This window comes from Chiloscyllium plagiosum, unplaced genomic scaffold (genome assembly GCF_037043375.1).
Source record: "Chiloscyllium plagiosum isolate Xiang-an unplaced genomic scaffold, Cpla_swu_hap1 HiC_scaffold_49, whole genome shotgun sequence".
Classification (NCBI taxonomy): Eukaryota; Metazoa; Chordata; class Chondrichthyes; order Orectolobiformes; family Hemiscylliidae; genus Chiloscyllium; species Chiloscyllium plagiosum.
The window spans coordinates 4,432,256-4,454,680 of record NW_028270187.1 but is presented as its reverse complement, the minus strand read 5'-3'; the positions used below and the strand labels follow the sequence as shown (position 1 = coordinate 4,454,680).

Genomic DNA, 22,425 nt, shown 5'->3' with positions numbered 1-22,425 from the left:
AGCGATATGAGCCAAATGCTGGCAGATGGAACTAGATTTGCATCGGATATCTTGTCAGCATGGGGGTGTTGGATCGAAAAGTTGTTTTTTCTATGCTGTACATCTCTATGTCTACTTGATAACAGATGCTTTATTTTAGTTGACGTGAGTATTGTTACAATTCAGAGCAAGGTACTAATATTTAGATGTAAGGGAGAGAGAATTCCTCAAGAACGGCACTGCGAGACCCCTATTTCTGGTTTACCTTCTAATGAAAAACATTAACTACAAGCACCAACTGTGAATTTTATTTTTTCTCACTTTTCTTGTTTTACTCCCTGCTATGATGACATTCTGTGTCTGGATGGTTTGACAGGCTGGGAGATTGTGGATTGGGCCTTGATCGACTGATTTACTGTTTTATTGAATCAGAAGGTGTAAAAGGAGGTCAAAGCTGAGCTGAGAACTGACACCATCTTACTTTGTGGGAACAGGCAGATCAACAGAGGACAGAGAAAACAGAACCTGAAGTCTGAGCCAACAGCAGACCACCATGTTATCAGTGCTTTGATTATTAGTGCCAATCCTCTACCTTAACTGAGCTTCTCATTCGACCTGAATGCCACATACCCACTAAATATTCAGGATCCAATCCCTGTCATCCTGAAGCCATGTCTCTAAGGAGTCTCAGATCAAAACTATTCTCTTTAACAGGTGCAGTCAATTCACTCACTTGCGTTACAATACAGCACATATTCAGACACCACAGCTTTTAATTTCAATTTTTATAACATTTTGAATCCAGTTTTGATTCCTGGTACATTTATTCTCCTCGTCCCTGTCTATCTTTCTCTGACGTTTATTTACTACATCACTACTCACTCACCTGCCTTGATTTGGATTGGCCATGCTAAATTACCAATACTGTCTAGGGATGTGCAAGTTAGGTGGGTTAGCTATGGGAAATGCAGGGTTATAGTTTCATAGTAATCGAAGCAGGAGTAGGCCATTTGGCCCGTCGAGCCTGCTCGGCCATTCATTAAGATCATGGCTGATCTATCCATAGTCTCAGCTCTTCCTACCAGCATTATCCCAACTATCCTTGATTCCTCTACCATGCAAAAACCCATCCAACTGTGTCTTGAATATACTTAATGAAGCTGCCTCTATTGCTTCCTTGGGCAGAGAATTGCATAGATTCACTGCTGTCTGGGAAAAGCAGTTCCTCCCCATTTCTATCCTAAATCTGTTTCCCCTTACCTTGAGGCCTTGTTCTTGGAACGGTCTTGCCCACTAGCAGAAACAACTGGATCGAGTAGGAGACAGTGGGCTGGCATTTTCTTTTTTGGGGTCAGTGTGGACTTGATGTGCCAAATGGCCTGATTCCACACTGTAGGGCTTCTATAATTTACTGCAGTTGTGTTTGCTCTGGATCACAGCACCCAGAACCTCCCACCATCTGCAAATCAAAAGACAAGTCCAACCCTGCCCTCTCATTTTTGTGTTACTGTTTAATCGTTTCTAGTGAATACAGCCCACACTTCCCGCTGCTGCCAGTAAACTCTACAATGCTGATGAAACAATGCAATACCTGCAGTATTGAAACTCGTAACGCATTTAACAATACCAGTTATTGATTCACCGCTCCTTCTGCTGCATAGCATTGGAAATACAACATTGGAGGCTGAAAGAAATTAGCAGTTTAAAACAAAAACCCACCTAAAACTTCACTTACTGCCGCTAAACCTGAAAGCACGTTTTCCCTATAGTGCAATGAATTCCTACTTTTCACCAAAATCCCAGATCTACTCATTCACTCAGTTGCTGTCTCACAAACGAAAGATTTCACTGTAACTTTTTCTGCTCCCAGTCGGGCAAAACATCTTTGAAAGCTGCTCTCAAGTCCAGTCTTCACAACGACACTTCTTTCACCGAAGACAGTTAGAGTCAGACAGCACAGAAACAGACCCTTTGGTCCAACTTGTCAGTGACAAAACGATATCTGAATTAGTCCAGTCCCATTTGCCAGCATTTGGTCCTCTAAACCCTTCCTGTTCACATACCCAGTTGTCTTTTAAAATGTTATAATTGTACCAGCCTCCACCACTTCCCCTGGCAGCTTATTCCATACATGCACCACCCTCTGCATAAAACAGTTGCCCCTCAGGTTCCTTTTAAATCATTTCCCTCTCACCTCAAACCTATGCCCTCTAGTTTTGGACTCCCCTACCCTGGGGAAAAGATCTTGGCTACTCACCCCATCCCTGCCCTTTATGAACTTCAATAAGCTCACCCCTCAGCCTCTGACACTCCAGGGAGAGCAGTCTCAGCTTATTCAGCCTCTCCCTACAGCTTAAAGCTTCCAATGCTGGCAACAGCCTTGTACATCTTTCTGAATCCTTTCAATGTTTCACAACATCCTTCCTGCATCAGAAAGACCAGAACTGGAAGCAGTATTCCAGAAGTGGCCTAATCAATGTCCTGTACAGTCGTAACATGACCTCCCAACCCCTGTACTGAATGCACTAACCAATAAAGGCAAGCATACCAAACGCCTTGTTCACTATCCTGTCTAACAGTGCCTCCACTTTCAAGGAACTATGAAGCTGCATTGTGAGGTCTCTTTGTTCTGCAACATTCTCCATTAACTGGAAAGTCCTGCTCTGATTTGCCTTACCAAAATGCAATACCTCATTTATCTAAACTAAACTCATCTGCCATTCCTCAGCCCATCTGATCAATTCTAATATATAATCAAACGTTCTTTCCTCTATCATTCCCTAAACGCTTAAAATCTCCATCCCACACACACACTGCCTCCATTCTCAACTTGCTGAACCTAATCCCTGCTGTATCTCATCCTGAAGGTTCTGATTCATGCTCATTAACAATCCCACTCTCAGGAGGGATCGAATTGAAACTGACTGAATACTGAATGGCCTCGACAGAATGGACATTGGGAAATGTTTCCATTGGTAGGAGAGACTAGGACCCAAGATTCCTGAAGAAGGGCTTATCCCCGAAACGTCGATTCTCCTGTTCCTTGGATGCTGCCTGACCTGCTGCGCTTTTCCAGCAACACATTTTCAGCTCTGATACTCCAGCATCTGCAGTCCTCACTTTCTCCTAGGACCCAAGAACACAGTCTTAAAGTAAAGTGAAGACCTTTTAGAACAGAGACAAGGAGAATCTTCTTCAGCCAGAGAGTGGTGAATCTATGGAATTCGTTGCCACAAAAGGCTATGGAGGTCAGTCACTGAGTATATTTAAGACTGAGGTAAAAACAATGACTGCAAATGCTGGAAAGCAGATTCTGGATCAGTGGTGCTGGAAGAGCACAGCAATTCAGGCAGCATCCGATGAGCAGCAAAATCGACGTTTCGGGCAAAAGCCCTTCATCAGGAATAAAGGCAGAGAGCCTGAAGCGTGGAGAGATAAGCAAGAGGAGGGTGGGGGTGGGAAGAAAGTAGCATAGAGTACAATGGGTGAGTGGGGGAGGGGATGAAGGTATAGGTCAGGGAGGAGAGGGTGGAGTGGATAGGTGGAAAAGGAGCTAGGCAGGTCGGACAAGTCCGGACAAGTCAAGGGGTCAGTGCGGAGCTGGAAGTTTGAAACTAGGATGAGGTGGGGGAAGGGGAAATGAGGAAGCTGTTGAAGTCCACATTGATGCCCTGGGGTTGAAGTGTTCCGAGGCGGAAGATGAGGCGTTCTTCCTCCAGGGGTCTGGTGGTGAGGGAGCGGCGGTGAAGGAGGCCCAGGACCTCCATGTCCTCGGCAGAGTGGGAGGGGGAGTTGAAATGTTGGGCCACGGGGCGGTTTGGTTGATTGGTGCGGGTGTCTCGGAGATGTTCCCTAAAGCGCTCTGCTAGGAGGCGCCCAGTCTCCCCAATGTAGAGGAGACCGCATCGGGAGCAACGGATACAATAAATGATATTAGTGGATGTGCAGGTAAAACTTTGATGGATGTCGAAGGCTCCTTTAGGGCCTTGGATAGAGGTGAGGGAGGAGGTGTGGGCACAGGTTTTACAGTTCCTGCGGTGGCAGGGGAAAGTGCCAGGATGGGAGGGTGGGTCGTAGGGGGACGTGGACCTGACCAGGTAGTCACGGAGGGAACGGTCTTTGCGGAAGGCGGAAAGGGGTGGGGAGGGAAATATATCCCCTGGTGGTGGGGTCTTTTTGGAGGTGGCGGAAATGTCGGCGGATGATTTGGTTTATGCAGAGGTTTGTAGGGTGGAAGGTGAGCACCAGGGGGGTTCTGTCCTTGTTACAGTTGGAGGGGTGGGGTCTGAGGGCGGAGGTGCGGGATGTGGACGAGATGCGTTGGAGGGCATCTTTAACCACGTGGGAAGGGAAATTGCGGTCTCTAAAGAAGGAGGCCATCTGGTGTGTTCTATGGTGGAACTGGTCCTCCTGGGAGCAGATACGGCGGAGGCGGAGGAATTGGGAATACGGGATGGCATTTTTGCAAGATATAGGGTGGGAAGAGGTGTAATCCAGATAGCTGTGGGAGTTTGTAAAAAATGTCAGTGTCATGTCGGTTGTCATTAATGGAGATGGAGAGGTCCAGGAAGAGGAGGGAGGTGTCAGAGATGGTCAAGGTAAATTTAAGGTCAGGGTGGAATGTGTTGGTGAAGTTGATGAATTGCTCAACCTCCTCGCGGGAGCACGAGGTGGCGCCAATGCAGTCATCAATGTAGCAGAGGAAGAGGTGGGGAGTGGTGCCGGTGTAATTACAGAAGATCAACTGTTCTACGTATGGATGCCACCATATTTAAGACTGAGACAGGTTCTTGAGTGTCAAGGGGATCGAGGGTTATAGGGAGAAATCGAGAGAATGGGGTTGAGAAACCTATCAGCTACGATTGAATGGTGGAGCAGACGTAATGGGCTGAATGGCCTAATTTCTGTTCCTATGTCTTATGGTCTCTTGCTGTCCTGGTCACAGTATTAGAAATGGGAACAGGCCATTTGGTCTTACGAGCCTTCACCAGCATTGAACACATCATAATTGGATATGAATATACCTACATTTAGGTGAATACACTGGGACTCTTTTCACTGAAGCATAGGAGATTGAGAGGTGACCTTAGAGGTCTATAAAATTGAGGGTTATAGGTGAGTTGAACAGTGGGTGTCCTTTCCCTAAGGTGGAGGTTTCAAGATTAGGCAGCAAATTTTGAAGGTGAGAGGAGAAAGATTTCAAGCACCAGTTTTTTCTTTTTACAGAGAAAGTGGTTTGTTTGTGGAATGAATGTCCAGAGGAAGTGGTGGATGCAGATACAGTTACAACATTTAAAAGGCATTGGATAAGTACATGAACAGGAACAGCTCAGAGGGATATGGGTCAAACACTGGTAAGTCGGACTAGATTAGCCTGAGAACATAGTTAGCATGGACTAGTTGCACCAAATTGTCTGTTTCTGTGATGTATGACTGTGTAACTGTTCTGTACGGGTCTTAAAATCATTGTCTTGCCTTCCCCTAGAACCATCCACTTCGTTATTGTTCAAAAATCTGATTAACTCAGCCTTGAATACATTCAATAACCCCATAACTGCAGGAAGACATCCCCACTTCTGAACTCAATTCCTCTTGGTAATAGACGACTTGCCTCGCTCATTGCTTGCTCCACCTGTCTGACAACTCACATTGACTGGAGTAGCAGGACGCTGAGGCACCTTTGTACACCCACACATCATTCCTGATGAAATGCTCATGCCCAAAACATCGACTCGCCTGCTCCTCAGATGTTGCCTGATATGCTGCGCTTTTCCAGAACCACACTTTTTGGCTCTGATCTGCCGTCCTCACTTTCCCCACATCCCAATGTATCACCATTTAAACAATACACCTCCTTTCTACTTTTTTTTCTGCAGCAAAGGCAATAAGTTCACACTGTGGTACTTCAATTGCCATGTGTTTGCTAATTGAGACACAGACCTGGACCAACCTTTCCATCTGTTCCCTCCCTGGATTCACTCTTTTTCCTTTCAGTTGCTGCAAGTTAACAACCGAAACCCAGAATGAAAAGAAATAAATTGAATGCGCTGTATTCACAGATGTTTAGACAGAGGAAGGATGCTACAATCTGATGAAACTCAATCTTCATTCAAAGACAGGAGCAGCAGCAACAGAACAGTGGCGGGATTACCTTACACTGAAAGACTGAGGCGGCTGGGCTTGTATACCCTTGAGTTTAGAAGACTGAGAGGGGATCTGATTGAGACGTATAAGATTATGAAAGGATTGGATACTCTGGGAGCAGGAAACATGTTTCCGCTGATGGGTGAGTGCCGAACCAGAGGACACAGCTTAAAAATATGGGGTACACCATTTAGGACAGAGATGAGGAGAAACTTCTTCACCCAGAGAGTGGTGGCTGTGTGGAATGCTCTGCCCCAGAGGGCAGTGGAGGCCCAGTCTCTGGATTCATTTAAGAAAGAGTTGGATAGAGCTCTCAAGGATAGTGGAATCAAGGGTTATGGAGTTAAGGCAGGAACAGGATACTGATTAGGAATGATCAGCCATGATCATGTTGAATGGCGGTGCAGGCTCGAAGGGCTGAATGGCCTACTCCTGCACCTATTGTATATTGTCTATTGTCTAACTTTCCAAGCTTATGGCGAACTTCAGCATTCATGTACTATGGGGTGTCTCTGATTTGTCAGGAAGATCAGACTCCTTCCGGTCATCCAAATCTTCCCATTGGTCCATGGAAAGAAGGTCTCGGGACTTTTCAGCTGAGAGCGAGTGTGCGTACTATTTTGCTGACACCGGTGAACTTGCGCAGTACTTCCTGACACAGGAGCATGCACAATATGTGATGTGACGAAAAGAGAAAATGCTGGAAGGTTTCCGCAGGTCTGGCAGTATCTGTAAGGAGAGAAAAGAGCTGACGTTTCGAGTCTAACTGACCCTTTGTCAAAGCTAAAGAAAGGGTGATGTGACGATGCTAGTGTTCCTGACAGATTTTAAGTGTCCAAATGCCAATAGCAGAAAAAGAATGGTTGGACCCACAATTAGTTTCCCCCCTGTGAGTCGACATTTTATTCATTTTGCACTTTGTCTTTTGCTCAACTTTTGTAGCTCTTTTCCCCAAGGTAGAGGAAGTCTAAAACTGGAGGGGCATAGTTTGAGAAAGAAAGGGGAAAACTTTAAAAAGAACCTAAGGGGTAACTTTTTCACACAGAGGATGGCAGGTGTTTGGAATGAGCTGCCAGAAGAAGTTGTGGAGGCTGGTACAATTCCAACATTTAAAAGGCTCAGGATGCATATCTGAATAAGAAGGATTTAGAGGGATATGGACCAAATTTAGGCAAATGGGAGTAGATTAATTTAGGATATCTGATTGGCACAGACCAAAATGTTTGTTTCCATTCTTCTCAACCTAATGACACTATTCCTACATAGTAGGAACCAATTTCACAAGACTAGGAATAGACCATTCACCCCTTACAGCCTGTCCTCAATTGTGACCTAATTCTGCATATTTCAATGCAAGTTTCAGAAAGATGCCTGCAGCTTTTTTAAAGGAATTGAACATGCTTTCAGACTTTAATGATGCTTCTGAATACATTTTAAGTATTCTCAATTTTAAATATCAGCCATTTCTCATGCACCCCTGTCTCCCAGGTAGAGTCACCAGTCCATTCTCTCTCTCTTAGAAGGGCTTGATACAGTAATCAACGAGGGCTTGAGGAATGAAAAAGGACAGTGGGGTGGTGTGTGCAGGAGAAGGGAGAGAGAATGGACAGAGTCAGAGGCTGGTGGGAGAGAGAGAAAGAGGAAATAGACAGACAGGTGGACAGAGGGTGGATGTAGAGAGACACTGGGGGGACAGATGGTGGTGGGTCAGAGAATTGGGGTCAAAGAATGAGTGGGACAGAGAATGGCAGGCAGAGAGTTAAGGAGAGAGAGAAAATGGGGGTGCAGAGTGTGAGGAGAGAGAATGGGGTAGTGCAGAGGGTGGGGGAAAGAGAGAAAATGGACAGGGGAACAGAGGATGAGGGCAAAGAGAAATACTGGGGGGACCGATGGTGGGGGAAGAGAATGGTGGAGCAGAGAGAGAGAGAATGCAGTGTACAGAATCTGATGAGAGACAGAATAGGTGGGGGGTGGACAGAGGGTGGGGGGAGAGACAGCACAAATCCCACCTTCTTCAGAACTGGTGTCGATGTCCCATGAACTGGAATCTACTCCTGTCACAGCAGACTTAGGGCAATCATTTCTCAAGAGAGAATCATATAGTCCATGCAGGCCTTTTGGCCCATCAAATTCACACCGATCTTCTGAACAGCATCCCACTAAGACCCACCTGCTTAACCAACAGCCCTGCAGTTCCCCATGACTAATCCACCCTAACCTGCACATGCCTGGGCACTTTAGCACAGCCGAAACACCCTAAACTGCACGCAGAGCTAACCCCACACAGACTATCGCCTCAGGGTGGAATCAAACTCGGGTCCCTGGCGCTGTCAGGCAGCGATGCTGACCTGTGAGTCACCATGCTGCTCAGAGCTTTGAGGCTCTGCTTTGTCTTTGTAGCTTCTAACTTCTCAAGTGCTCTCAAGAGAGACTCCCTCGTCCTGACATTGTTGGACCACACCACAGCAACCTCCCTTTTCCACTTTTCTAGACCTGAGTACATTGGTTCCCAAATCTTGTGCCAGACAGACACCAATGCCATCTGGCCTCCTGATGCCAACTGCAGAGAACAGAGACAATCCCTGTCACTATTCTGTCCCTTACCACCATCTCCCCTGCCCAACATTCTTTTTACTCCTGTAACCAGCCAGTTCGCTCTTCCATCCTGCAATTCTCTCTCAGATCCCTCTGACTCGCACTCACACCCTCCTGATACTGTCCACTGACCCAACCAAAGGCTCTGTCTGGAGGGGAAATAACCATCTTTCGGAATAAAGCGTCCAGTTAACTTTACCCATTTTGCCCCAGTGTATCTGCAGCCTGGCTTCCAGTTCCATCTCTCTGAGCTGAATGTCCTCCAGCATGCGTTTGCCCTGGATTACAGCATCCAGAGCCTCCCACCTTCTCCAAATTGAAAGACACGTGCCACCCTGCCCTCTCCAATATGGGTTGTGTGACTACTTAATCATTTTATTGGCCGAGCAGAGGCTATTAGCCAAGTTCAGAACCTATGAGGATGGCTTCAACCGACACCTTGGGTTCATGTCACATCATGGTTGTGGGGGGGAAGAGGGGGCATGGTGGCTCAGTTGTTAGCACCAGCGACCCGAGTTCGATTCCAGCCTCGGCTGACTGTCTGTGTGGAGTCTGCACGTTCTCCCCATGTCTGCATGGGTTTCCACCAGGTGCTGCTGTTTCCTCCCACATTCCAAAAGATGTGCAGGTCAGGTGAATTGACCATGCTAAAATGCCCATAATGCTGGGTGCATTAGTCATGGATATATGCTGGTGGGGACTTGTTGGGCTGAAGGGCCTGTTTCCACGCTGCAGGGAATCACAGGTGACCTCAATACACTTTACACTCACTCACAATCACACACACACAAGCACATATCCATACGCAGACTTCGCTCATACACATGCACTCTCTCAAACACACATACACTCTCTCAAACACACATACCCTCACACAGTCTTATACTCCAACATGCACACACTTTACCAAGCATGCACAGACGCAAACACACACTCTGTCATGCAAGCACACACACACACATATAATTCGATGTGGTGAATTTGCATTTATTGAGTTGTATAAGCAGATACATTCTACTTTGCTCAAATGCACAACATCTGCAGGCAGTCAATCTATGTAATATTTTATATATTTCAACAGTGGAAGTAGAACCGGTCTGATTCAAGATTGGGATACAGACATACTCAAACCTGACAACTTTAATGCATTAGGAGACAATGAGGTCTGCAGATACTGGAGATCAGAGTTGAAAGTGTGTTGCTGGAAAAGCACAGCAGGTCAGGCAGTATCCGAGGAGCAGGAAAATTGATGTTTCGGGCAAAAGCTCTTCATCAGGAATGAGGCTGGGACCCTAGGGGGTATTGAGATAAATGGGAGGAGGTGGAGCTGGGGAGAAGGTGGCTGAGAGTGCAATAGGTGGATGGAGGTGGGGGGGTAAAGGTGATAGGTCAGAGAGGAGTGGAGCGGATAGGTGGGAAGGAAGATTGACAGGTCATGACGATGGTACTGAGCTGGAAGGTTGGAACTGGGCTAAGGTGGGAAATGAGGAAACTGGTGAAGTTCACATTGATGTCCTGGGGTTGAAGGGTTCCGAGGTGGAAGATAATGGGTTCTTCCTCCAGGCGTTGGGTGGTGAGGTAGTGGTGATGGAGGAGGCCCAGGAACTGCATGTCCTCTCAGCTACCTTCTCGCAGGCCCACCCTCTCCCATTTATCTCTCCATCCCTCAGGCTCCCAGCCTCATTCCTAAAGAAGGGCTCCAGCCTAAAACGCCAATTCTCTTGCTCCTTGGATACTGCCTGACCTGCTATGCTTTTCCAGCAACACACTGTCAAACCTTTAAAGCATTGTCTGAGCTGAGATGTCACTTCTTTAAAAAATAAAACCTTAAGTTATATTGAGAATGTGACTTGAAGGAAGTTCTGGGAATTACATATTAATGAACTGAAACCTGCACCACATTCTAAAAGATGAAAGACTTAACAGCAATCTAGGTTTGTTCAATATATCATTTCAGTTGCTTGAAACTATAATCTTTTGCTATAAATTCTGTGTCTTATGATCCTTCTCCACAGCTACCCGATGAAGGAGCAGCGCTCTGAAAGGCAGTGCTCCCAAGTAAACCTGTTGGACTATAACCTGGTGTTGTGTGATTTTTAACTTTATCCATCCCAGTCCAACACGAGTTCCTCCATATCATTTCTAGTGAACACAGCCCACACTGCTAGGAAACTTTACAATGCTGATGAAACGATGCAGTATGTGCACTCCTGAAAAATTTACAATTTCTAACGATACTAACTACCCAATCGCTGCTCCTTCTGATACACGACATTGGAAACTCAGCACTTGAGGCTGAAAGAAATTAGCAGCTTTAAAAGAGATACCTGTTAGATCTCAGAGATTTCAATGTCTGAGTACCGCGGGAAGTTCAGGTAACCTTTATTGTGACCCAACTTCGTTACTGCTTCAGATCTCCCCAGCAAAAAGTAGCTTTATTTTTTAAACAGGTCAAGGTCAAAGTGCACATATTCCCCACCCCACTTCCTTTACTATTGGTCAGCTCAGCAATTTCAATCTATACATTGTATCCAAGTAATTTTCTCCCCTCCCTCATTTTCTTGGGGTGGCGGGAAGGCAGGGTGCAGTCAAGAGTCAACCACTCTGCAGTGGATCTGGAGTGACATGTAGGCCAGACTGGGTAAAGGATGCGGCTGGGATGACTGAGTGAATCCATTCTGCCATGGCAGTTTCCTTCCCTAAAAAGGGCATGAGTGAATTAGACCTTTTTTCTTCCCCAAAATTCTTTTCATCCTTAGATTCTGAACTGCAGATTTGTGACCGAATTCCAATTCTGCCATCCTCCGCTGCAGGATTCAAACTTGGGAGTCCACAAAGCTGGGTCGATTGTCCAGCCGATAATGGCATGAGGCCGTAGCTCCTTCAATCCCCCTGCAATAGCACATGAACTCACTGATGCCTCCATAGGTGGGAGGTGTTGATAAAGCCCAGAGCAGGTGAGCGAGCTGTCCCTGGTGTGGACCGATTGGCACATCCACAGGCCGGTAGAATCAATGAATCCCTTCCCACACTCGGGCAGCTGCATGGTCTCTCCTCGGTGTGGACCCGCTGGTAGGTCAGCAAGCCGGAACAATCGATTAATCCCTTTCTGCACTTGGGCAGGTGAATGGCTTTGCCTCAGTGTGGACCCGCTGGTGCGACCGCAGGTTGCCCACCTGACTGAATCCTTTCCCACACACGGAGCAGGTGAATGGCCTTTCTCCGGTGTGGACCCGCTGGTGGGTCTTCAGAGTGGAAGAATCGAGGAATCCCTTCCCACACTGAGAGCATGCGAATGGTCTCTCCCCGGTGTGGACCCGCTGGTGTGTCCGCAGGTTGCCCACCTGACTGAATCCCTTCCCGCACACGGAGCAGGTGAATGGCCTTTCTCCGGTGTGGACCCGCTGGTGGGTCAGCAGGGTGGAAGAATCGAGGAATCCCTTCCCGCATTGAGAGCAGGCGAACGGCCTCTCCCCGGTATGAACCCGCTGATGGGTCATCAGCTTAGCCGAGCAAGTGAATCCCTTCTCACACTCAGGGCACCTGAAGGGCCTCTCCCCTGTGTGGACCCACTCATGCCTCTGCAGATTGCCCAGCTGACTGAATCCCTTCCCACACACTGAGCAGGTGTATGGCCTCTCCCCTGTGTGGACCCGCTGGTGTGCCAGCAGGCCGGAGGAATTGCTGAAGGTCTTCCCGCACTCGGGACAGCTGAAGGGCTTCTCCCCGGAGTGGGCTGACTGGTGGGCCAGCAGGCTGGAGGAGCGGTTAAAGCTCTTACCGCACTCTGGGCAGGAGAATGGCCTCTCCCTGGTGTGGAGCTCCTGGTGCCTCATCAGGTTGGAGTAGCGGGTAAAGTCCTTCCCGCACTCGGGGCAGGAGAATGGCCTCTCCCCGGTGTGGACCCGCTGATGCTTCAGCAGGGCGGAGGAATCGGTGAAGGCCTTCCCACATTCGGGACAGCTAAAGGGCCTCTCCCCGGTGTGGACCCGCCAGTGGGGCAGCAGGTGGGAGGAGCGGGTAAATCCCTTCCCACACTCAGGGCAAGAGAATGGCCTTTCTCCATTGTGGACCCGTCGGTGGGCCCAGAGGGTAGACGCATGTGTAAAGCCCTTCCCACACTCGGGGCAGGAGAACGGCCTCTCCCCAGTGTGACTGCGTCGATGACTTTCCAGGGCAGATGGGACACGAAAGCCTTTCCCGCAGTCGCTACACTTCCATGGTTTCCCCATGGACCGGGATTCCTCAGGTTTCTCCATGGCTGAAGCTTCAGCTGTACACAAACGCATGTAGAGCCCCTTGCCACCATGAACTCCTCTTTCCAGGCTGTATAAATGTTTCAGGTTCCACACTCAGTGTGCTGCAACACTAACCTCTCTCACCCAGTCCCACTGATGCTGAAAACGTACTGAAACAGGAACCACAATACTTTGCTCCATCTCACAGGATCATTGTCTAAAATCATTGCAGTCCCGATGGATTGGAGTGACTTGCAGACATTGAAGTGAAAGTGAGAACTGCAGACGCTGGAGAGTCAGAGTCAAAAAGTGCGTTGTTGGAAAAGCACAGCAATTCAGGCAGCATCCACAGAGGAGGGGAGTCATAAGCATTTCATCTGTTCATTTTGAAACATCCACCTTTAGATCTTCAAATACTCTGTAAGAAGACTACAAAACTCATCACTATCAGTTCAAATTAGAAATTCAGAAAAAGCAATTCCAATTTGTCTGGAACATTCTTTTCTTTTGTTATTCTGAAACATTGAAAGCACCATCCCATGCTCTCTTTCTCCCGCTCTGTTCTCACTCCGCTCTCACTAATTCTCCTGAAGGTGCTGATTCAGGATCTTACAGGGCAGAAAAGCAAAAATGTCAAGACTGGTATCTCTTTGAATTTTAGATAACTCCACCTGAAAAGTTAATATCTTTCACAACATTGGGATACTGCTGAGATTGAGCGGGCCTGATTTTGGGAGACATAAAGAGTGTGTAAATTCAGGATGAATCTGCAATGCAGATTCTTGAGAAGCAACTGTACACAAAATAGTTAACGTCTCCGGGAAGGGGGTTGGGGTGGGTGAATAAGACATCAATGCATTGACACTGACACCAGAGAGAAACTGAACATACAAACGTGCCAAACGTTAGTGGCAAGCCAAAGTCGTAGAGATATCCTAACCTAATCTAGTCCCATTGGCCCACATCCCTCTAAACCATTCCTTTTTATATATCTATCCAGATGCCTTTTAAATGTCATAATTGTATCAGCATCCACGACTTCCTCTGGCAGCTGTTTCTTCACATAGACCACCCTCTGAATGAAAATATTGCCCCTGAGGTCATTTTTAAAACTCCCACCCCCCCGCCATCACCCTAAACCTATTACCCTCTACTTCTGGACTCCACCACCAGGATGGAGGATTTGAGCTACAGGGAGAGGCTGAATAGCTGGGGCTGTTTTCGCTGGAAAGTTGAAGGCTGAGGGGTGACCTCATAGGCGTTTATAAAATCATGAGGGGCATGGATAGGATAAGTAGACAAAGTCTTTTTCTCTGAGGTGTGGGAGTCCAGAACGAGAGAGCATAGATTTACGGTGAGCAGGGAATGATATAAAAGGGACCTAAGGGTCAACATTTTGATACAGGGAGTGATGAATGCATGGAATAAGCTGCCAGAGGAAGTGCTGGAGGCTGATACAATTGCAACATTTAAAAGACATCTGGATGGGTATATGAATCGGAAAGGTTTAGAGGGATTTGGGCCAAGTGCTGGCAAATGGGACTAGATTAGGTTGGGATAACTGTTCAGCATAGACAAGTTGGACCGAAGGGCCTGTTTACATGCCGTACATCTCAATGACTCAATGTCTCTCGGGTCACCCCTCAGCCTCCAGTGCACTAGGGAAAACAGCCTCAGCATATTCACCTCAAATCCTCAAACCATGGAGACATCCTTGTATATATTTTCTGAACTCTTTCAAGTTACACAATATCCTGTCTAGGAGCAATGGGAGACAGAGCGAAGGTGACGTGAGACCAGGAGGGTGCAGGGAATGTAAGGACACTGTTTAAATTCTTACTTTCGGAGCCCGCAGCCTTTTTCCTGTTCAGGAGCAGCAGGAGACAGAGCGAAGGTGACGTGGAGACCAGGAGAGTGCCGGGAAGGTAAGGACTTAGTATGTATGTTGGGTCGCGGCTAAACCTGAGATACTACACGTGTAGTATCTCCCTCCCGCACCACCCCTCCTCTGCTAACCAGAAGAAAAAGACTGTAAGGTAAGGTTTTATTTTCTCTTTCTTTTCTTTCATGTATTTAAATGCACTGTTTGGTTTTAGTTATTTGATTTAAAGCTAAGGCTTACAATGGCAGGGGACCTCAGACCCGTGGCATGTGCCTCTTGCTTGATGTGAGAGCTCAGGCAAGTGGCTGACGTTCTTGACTCTTGCAAGAAGTGTGTCCAGCTGTAGCCTTTATTTGACCGCATGATGGCTCTGAAGCTGCGGATGGACTCAATGTGGAGCGTCCACGATGCTGAGGAGATCGTGGATAGCACATTTAGTGAACTGGTCACACGGCAGGTTAGAATTGCTGAGGGATACAGTGATTGGGTGACCAAAAGGCAGAAAAAGAGTAGGAAGGCAGTGCAGGTGTACCCTGCAGTCATCTCTCTCCAAAACAGGTATACCGTTTTGGATACTGTTGAGGGAGATGGCTCAGCAGGGGAGGGCAGCAGTTGCCAAGATCATGGCACGTGGCGAGAAAAAGACTCGTAAGGCCATAGTATTAGGGGATGCAATTGTAAGGGGAGTAGATAGACGGTTCTATGCCGAAAATGGGACTCCTGGATGGTATGTTGCCTCACAGGTGTTCAGGAGAAAGTGAGGGCTGCAGATCAGGCTGAAAATGTGTTGCTGGAAAAGCGCAGCAACCAAGGAACAGGAGAATCAACGTTTCGGGAATAAGCCCTTCTTCAGGAACACTCACAGGTGTTCAGGTCAGAGATGTCACCGATCGGCTGCAGAGCATTCTAAAAGGGGAGGGTGAACAGCCAGTTGTCTTGGTGCATATAGGCACCAACAATCTAAGTAAAAAACGAGATGAGGTCCTGAAAGCAGAATTCAGGGAGCGAGTAGAGAATTTAAAAAGGAGGACTGCAAAGGTAGTGATCTCGGGATTGCTACCAGTGTCACTATTAGCCAGCGTAGAAATGAAAGAATAAGCAAGATGAACACATGGCTTGAGGGATGGTGTAGGAGAGAGGGGTTTAGATTTATTGGACATTGGGACCAGTTCTGGGGAAGGTGGGACTATTACAAATTGGACAGTCGACATCTGAACCAGACTGGAACTATTGTCCTTGGGGGAGATTTTGCTACTGCTGTTGGGGAGGTTTTAAACTAATGTGGCAGGGGGCAGGGAACCAGAAGAGAAGACAGCAAGGTGGAATCATGAAGATAGCATTAATAAGGGGAAGAGTAGGCAGGGATCAGATGAACGCAAAAGAACTGGTGGCCTGAAGTGCATATACTTCAATGCAAGGAGTAGTGTGTAAGGCAGATGAACTTCGGGCTTGGATTGGTGCCTGAGAGCATGGTGTTATTGCAATCACAGAGACTTGTTTGAGGGAAGGGCATGAGCAGCAACTAAATGTTCCAGGATATAGATGCTTCAGACAGGACAGGGAGGGAAGTAAAAGGTTGGGGGGGGGGAGGGAGAAGAGGAATTGCATTGCTGGTCAGGGATGATATCATGGCTGTGCTAAAGGAGGACACTATGGAGGGCTTGGGTAGTGAGGCATTATGTGTGGAGCTGAGAAATAATGATGCAGTTACATTGTTGGGGCTGTATTACAGGCCTCCCAACAGTTAGCGTGAGGTAGAAGAACAAATAGGTAAACAGATTATGGAAAGATGTAAAGGCAACAGGGTGGTGGTGATGGGAGATTTTAATTTTCCAAACATTGACTGGGATACACTTTATGTCAGAATTCTGGATGGAGCAGAATTTTTAAGAAGCGTCCAGGAGAGTTTTCTGGAGCAATATGTCAACAGTCCGACGAGGGAAGGGGCAATATTGGACCTGGTGGTGGGGAATGAGCCAGGCCAGGTGGGAGAAGTTACGTTGGGGGGGGGGGGGGGGTTCTTTGGGAATAGTGACCACAATTCTGTTAGTTTTAGAATACTGGTAGACAAAGATGAGAGTGGTCCTTAGGGAAGATTACTAAATGGGGCAAGGCCAATTATATCAAAATTAGGCAGGAGCTGGGAAATGGGGATTGGACACAGCTATTTGAAGAGAAGTCCACATTTAATATGTGGGAGGCTTTCAAAGATAGGTTAAAGATAGTGCAGGATAGGCGTGTCCCGTTGAAAGCAAAGGATAGGAATGGCAAGATTCGTGAACCGTGGATGACAGGAGAAATCGTATGACTAGCCAAGATGAAAAGGGAAGTGTACATAAAGTCCAGGCGGCTAAGAACAGAACGGACCCTGGAAGAATATCGGGAGACTAGGACCAGTCTTAAACGAGAAATCAAGCGGGATAAAAAGGATCATAAAATCGCTATAGTGTGCAGAAATAAGGAGAATCCCAAAGCCTTAAATTCTTATATAAGAAACAAGCGGGTAACTAGGGAAAGGATTGGTCCACTAAAGGATCACGAAGGAAGGCTGTGTGTCGAACCTAGGAGAATGGGTGAGATTCTGAATAATTACTTTGCATCAGTGTTCACTGATGAGGGGGACATGATGAATGTTGAGATTAGAGACAGAAGTTTGGTTACTCTGGATCACGTTGACATGAATAAGGAAGATCTGTTGGGTACACTAGAGGTTATCAAGGTGGACAAATCCCCAGGACCAGATTGGATCTGTCCCAGGTTGCTGAGGGAGGCGAGAGAGGAAATAGCTGGGACCCTGACAGCTGTCTTTGTAGCATCCTTAAACACAAGTGAGGTGCCGGAGGACTGGAGGGTTGTTCATATTGTCCCCTGTAACTATAGACCAATGAGCCTGATGTCAGTGGTGGGAAAGTTGCTGGAGAAGCTACTGAGGGATAAAATCTATTTATATTTGGAAAAGAATAGGCTTATCAGTGATAGGTATCATGGTTCTGTGTGGGGGAGATCGTGCCTTACCAACTTAATAGAGTTCTTTGAGGAAGTGACCAAATTGATAGATGAAGGAAGGGTTATAGATGTCATATACATGGACTTTCGTAAGGCGTTTGATGAACGAATAGAAAAAGTGAAGTCACATAGCGTGCAGGGTGTTCTAGCTAGGTGGATAAAGAACTGGTTGAGCAACAGGAGACAGAGAGTAGTAGTTGAAGGGAGTTTCTCGAAATGGAGAAAGGCGACCAGTGGTGTTCCAGAGGCATCAGTGCTGGGGCCACTGTTGTTTGTTATACATAAATGATCTGGAAGTGGGCACCGTTGGTATGATCAGCAAGTTTGCAGATGACATGAACATTGATGGAGTAGCAGAAAGCATAGGGGACAGTCAAAGAATACAGGAGAATATAGATAGACTAGAGAATTGGGTGGAGAAGTGGCAGATGGAGTTCAATCCAGGTAAATGTGAGGTGATGCATTTTAGGAAGTCTAATTCGAGAGCAAATTATATAGTACTTGGAAGAGCCTTGGGAAACGTTGATGAGCAGAGAGATCTGGGAGTTCAGGTCCATTGTACCCTGAATGTTGCTGCACAGGTGGGTAGAGTGGTCAAGAAGGCATATGGTATGCTTGTCTTCATCGGACAGGGTATTGAGTATAAGAGCTGGCAGGTCATGTTAAAATTGTGCACGACATTGGTTCGGCCACATTTAGAATGCTGTGCAGAGTTCTGGTCGCCCCATTACCAAAAGGATGTGGACGCTTTGGAGAGGGTGCAGAGAAGGTTTGCGAGGATGTTGCTTGGTTGGAAGATGCTAACTGTGAAGAGAGGCTGATTAGGTTAGGTTTGTTTTCATTAGAAAAAAGGAGATTGAGGGGGGAACCTGATTGAGGTCGACAAAACCATGAAGGGTATAGACAGGGTAGATAACGATAGTTTTCAAGGTGAGAGGTGAAAAGTTTAAGTGGGATAATTGCAGCAAGAACTTTACACAGAGGGTGGTAGATGCTTTGAACGCGTTGCCAGCAGAGGTAGTGGAGGCAGGAACAGAAGATTCATTTATGATGCTTCCGGACAGATGCATGAGTAGGTGGGGAGAGAGAGATGCTTAGGAATTGGGCGACAGGTTTAGACAGTGGATTTGGATCAGCTCAGGCTTGCAGGGCTGAGGGGTATGTTCCTGGGATGTAAATTTTCTTTGTTCTTTACTCTTCCTATGGGGGGGGGGGGGCAGACCAGCATTGCACACAATATTCCAAGAGTGATCTTACCAATGTCCTGCACAGCCTGAACATAACCTTCCTTCTCCTATACTCAGAAGATCGGGAAAGTTCTCAAAACCTAGAAAAGACAACCGGGAAAGAATGGAGGGACGGTGGCACAGTGGTTAGCACTGCTGCCTCACAGCGCCAGAGACCTGGGTTCAATTCCCGCCTCAGGCGACTGACTGTGTGGAGTTTGCACGTTCTCCCTGTGTCGGCGTGGGTTTCCTCCGGGTGCTCCGGTTTCCTCCCACAGTCCAAAGATGTGCAGGGTCAGGTGAATTGGCCATACTAAATTGCCTGTAGTGTTAGGTAAGGGGTAAATGTAGGGGTATGGGTGGGTTTCGCCTTGGCGGGTCAGTGTGGACTAGTTGGGCCGAAGAGCCTGTTTCCACACTGTAATCTAATCTAATAACTAACAATTGGGACAAACCGAAAATTGGAGGGTCATATTGGAAACATCAACGCCTCGGGGTGGGGGTTGGGGATGGGAGAAGAAAGCAGAATGTGGTGGAGACAAGGCGGAGGAAGAACAGAGGATGCAAAATCGTTGCAACCAGCTTGAAGATGCAATGAGGAACATTGCATGCACTTTTAACTGCTGTATTTAGTTGTGGGGACTGTGTATATTTTAAAAGTATAAACAGAAAAGATCTCTCCCCCTTCCCAATTTCTGTCCCTCCTCACCCGGGTAATTAACACACATACCTGAGTTCACTCCAGTTGCTACAAATGAAGAGATTTGCCCCTTTCTCTCTCTCTCTCTCTCTTTGCCTCCCAGGTCGAGGATTTGCCCAGAGGAGGGAGATTCATTCGGAAACTGACAAAGCCACTTCCGCGTTGTGACGTCAAAATGGGGGAGGTCGACGGCGGAACCCGCATTGCGCCTGCTCCGGATGGCCGGTCCGCACTGCGCCTGCGTTGCCCTGCAGTAAACCAGGAGGAGAGTACAGTTTGCAAAAATCCCTTCCTTTCAGAGAAATTCTACAATGTGGAAGCAGGTTACTCGGCCCTACGAGTACACACCGACCCTCCGGAGGGTAACCCACCCAGACGCATTCCCCTACCCCTCTGCATTTATCCCTGACTGATGCACCTAATCTACACATCCCTGGACACTATCAGTAATTGAGCATAGCAAACCACAATAACCCACATATGTATTATTTCGCACAACCAATCTATCATAACCAGCACGTCCTTGGGCACTATGGGTAATTTAGCATAGCCAATTCACCCGAACCTGCACATTCTGGTCAGTATTGATAGTTTCAGAGAGTAGAGTCAATCAAGAAAACGCCTGTTAGAGCATAGAACTTTGTTTCATTGTAGCTGCTTCTCTAAGCCCTCAGCAGTTTTTTTTTATTCCAGTAATATTAAATCAAACTGAAATAAAACCTGAGCTGAGAGAACTGGTCGCTCGCCTTGCATTGTACAACTATTAAAAAACATAAAGGCTTCCCCGATTGTTGAGTCAGGCTATATCTATTCACTATTTCAGCACCACTGCCTTTCCAAACCCTTTTGGAAAAAAAACAAATCAGGGATAACATAACACTGTTACAGAGGCAGAATTGTCCCAATAGCATGCAGTCTGTGTTGTTGTTGAGACAGATGTCTTGAAGTTTATTAACAACACTCAATTTTGAAAGACCTCAGGCTGAGACACATGTGGGTTCGGTGCTTATTGATGCATCCCATGACTATAACATGACATGAGGCTGACTGCATGGTCACATATTGCACTGTGACTACTGAGGTGAAGGAAGAACCTTTGCAGTGGAATGTCACAGAGTGTGAGGTGATCCTCCTGCCCGAAATGTGCATGTTCTTTCTGTGAGTCATGCAATGCTACAAGAGACTTCATCATCACATCTTCAAAAAGGAAGTAGCCGGATCACGAGTCTTAATCTTTCAAAATATCCGAGGTTCTAAAATGGCCACAGCAGGCTGCAGGATATTCCTATCTTCATGGAAGCAGGGATAAAAAAGGCAGGGATGTATTGGCTGCTTGGTTTCACATCAGTCACGGGGGAAAATGCTGCAATCAGTCGTGAAGGAAGACAAATGTGACACTTATAAAATCTAGTTATAATCAGGCAGAGTCGACATTGCTTTGCGAAAGGGACTCACTTAATGGGAGTTTTATTGTGATGAAAAAAAACAACGTGGATCATTCAATTTGATTTGCTTTGCTTTATTCTTGTTGTGTGTACCTCCGGACAGTGAAAGTGCAGGCAGGTTATGTAACACAAGATGTATTAGGGTAATAGAACAGAGTGAAGAATGAATGTTAAGGGTGCAGAAAGGGTGAGATCGATATTAAATTTGAAATTTGAAGTGTCCATTCTGAAGTTCAATAGCAGAAGGGAAAAAGCTGTTCTTGAATCTGTTGGTCCATCTGTTTACGCTTCTGTATTTTCTGCCCGATGGAACAGATTATAACCGGGGTGGGAGGGGTCTTTAATAATGTTGGCTGCTTTCCTGAGGCAGCAAGAAGTACACGTTGAGTCAATGGATGGCAGGTTGGCTTGTGTGATGGACTGGGCTGTGTTTGGAACTCTCTGTAGTTTCTTATGGTCCTCGGCACAGTAGTTGCTATACTAAGCCACGATGCATCTGGATAGAATTCTTTCTTCGGTGCATCTTTTAAATTCGTAAGAGTCTTTACAGATACGCTGAACCTCCTTCGCCTCCTGTGCTAGGATAAGTGAGTGATCGAAGGTCTGACAGTTGGAGTACAATGTTAATAAATGTGAAGTCATCCATTTAAGTGGGAATAAGAGTAAAAAGGACTATTACTTGAATGGTAAAATGTTACAGCATGCTGGTGTGTAGAGGGACCTGGGAATCCTTGTGTATGAATCACAGAAGATTGGTATGCAGGTCCAAAAGGTAATTAAGAAGGCAAATAGAATGTTGTCATTCATTGCTAAAGGGATAAAGTTTAGAAGCAGGGAGGGTATGTTGCAGCTGTATAGGGTGCTAGCTGGGCCACCCCGAGTACTATGTGCAGTTTTAGTCTCCTTGCTTAAGAAAGCATGTGCTGAAACCGGGGGGTGTGCAGAGGAGGATCACTAGTTGATTCCAGGGTTGAGGTAGTTGGCTGATGAAGACAGTCTGAGTAGACAGTGATTATATTCATTGGATTTTAGAAGAATGGGGTAAGATCTTATAAGAACATATAAAATTATGAAGGGAATAGATAAGACAGGCGTAGAGAGGATTTTGCCACTCGTAGGTGAAACTGGGACAAAAGGGCATAGCATCAAAATTAGGGGTAGCAGGTTTATGACAGAAATGAGAAAGCACTTCTTTGCCCAGAGGGTTGTG

General features: G+C 46.7%; 1 protein-coding gene and 2 long non-coding RNA genes across 3 annotated transcripts in view; 1 reads left to right on the top strand and 2 right to left on the bottom strand.

Moving 5' to 3' along the window:
* LOC148135411 (uncharacterized) overlaps positions 1-20,532 on the top strand; it is a 42,735-nt gene extending 22,203 nt beyond the window's left edge. The window contains exons 2-3 of the long non-coding RNA XR_015755162.1: positions 5,206-5,333; positions 19,874-20,532. This is a non-coding gene — a long non-coding RNA (uncharacterized LOC148135411). The remainder of the gene's footprint in view (positions 1-5,205; positions 5,334-19,873) is intronic.
* Positions 1-22,425, bottom strand: part of LOC122546242 (uncharacterized) — a 222,544-nt gene that overhangs the window by 168,245 nt on the left and 31,874 nt on the right. The window lies entirely within an intron of this gene.
* LOC122544507 (uncharacterized) lies at positions 11,681-19,910 on the bottom strand. Its single transcript, XM_087984646.1, has 2 exons — positions 19,801-19,910; positions 11,681-13,385 (listed from the first exon to the last, which is right to left on the bottom strand). Exon 2 carries the CDS (start codon positions 13,005-13,007, stop codon positions 11,817-11,819), a length of 1,191 nt encoding a protein of 396 aa, XP_087840772.1. The 5' UTR covers positions 13,008-13,385; positions 19,801-19,910; the 3' UTR covers positions 11,681-11,816.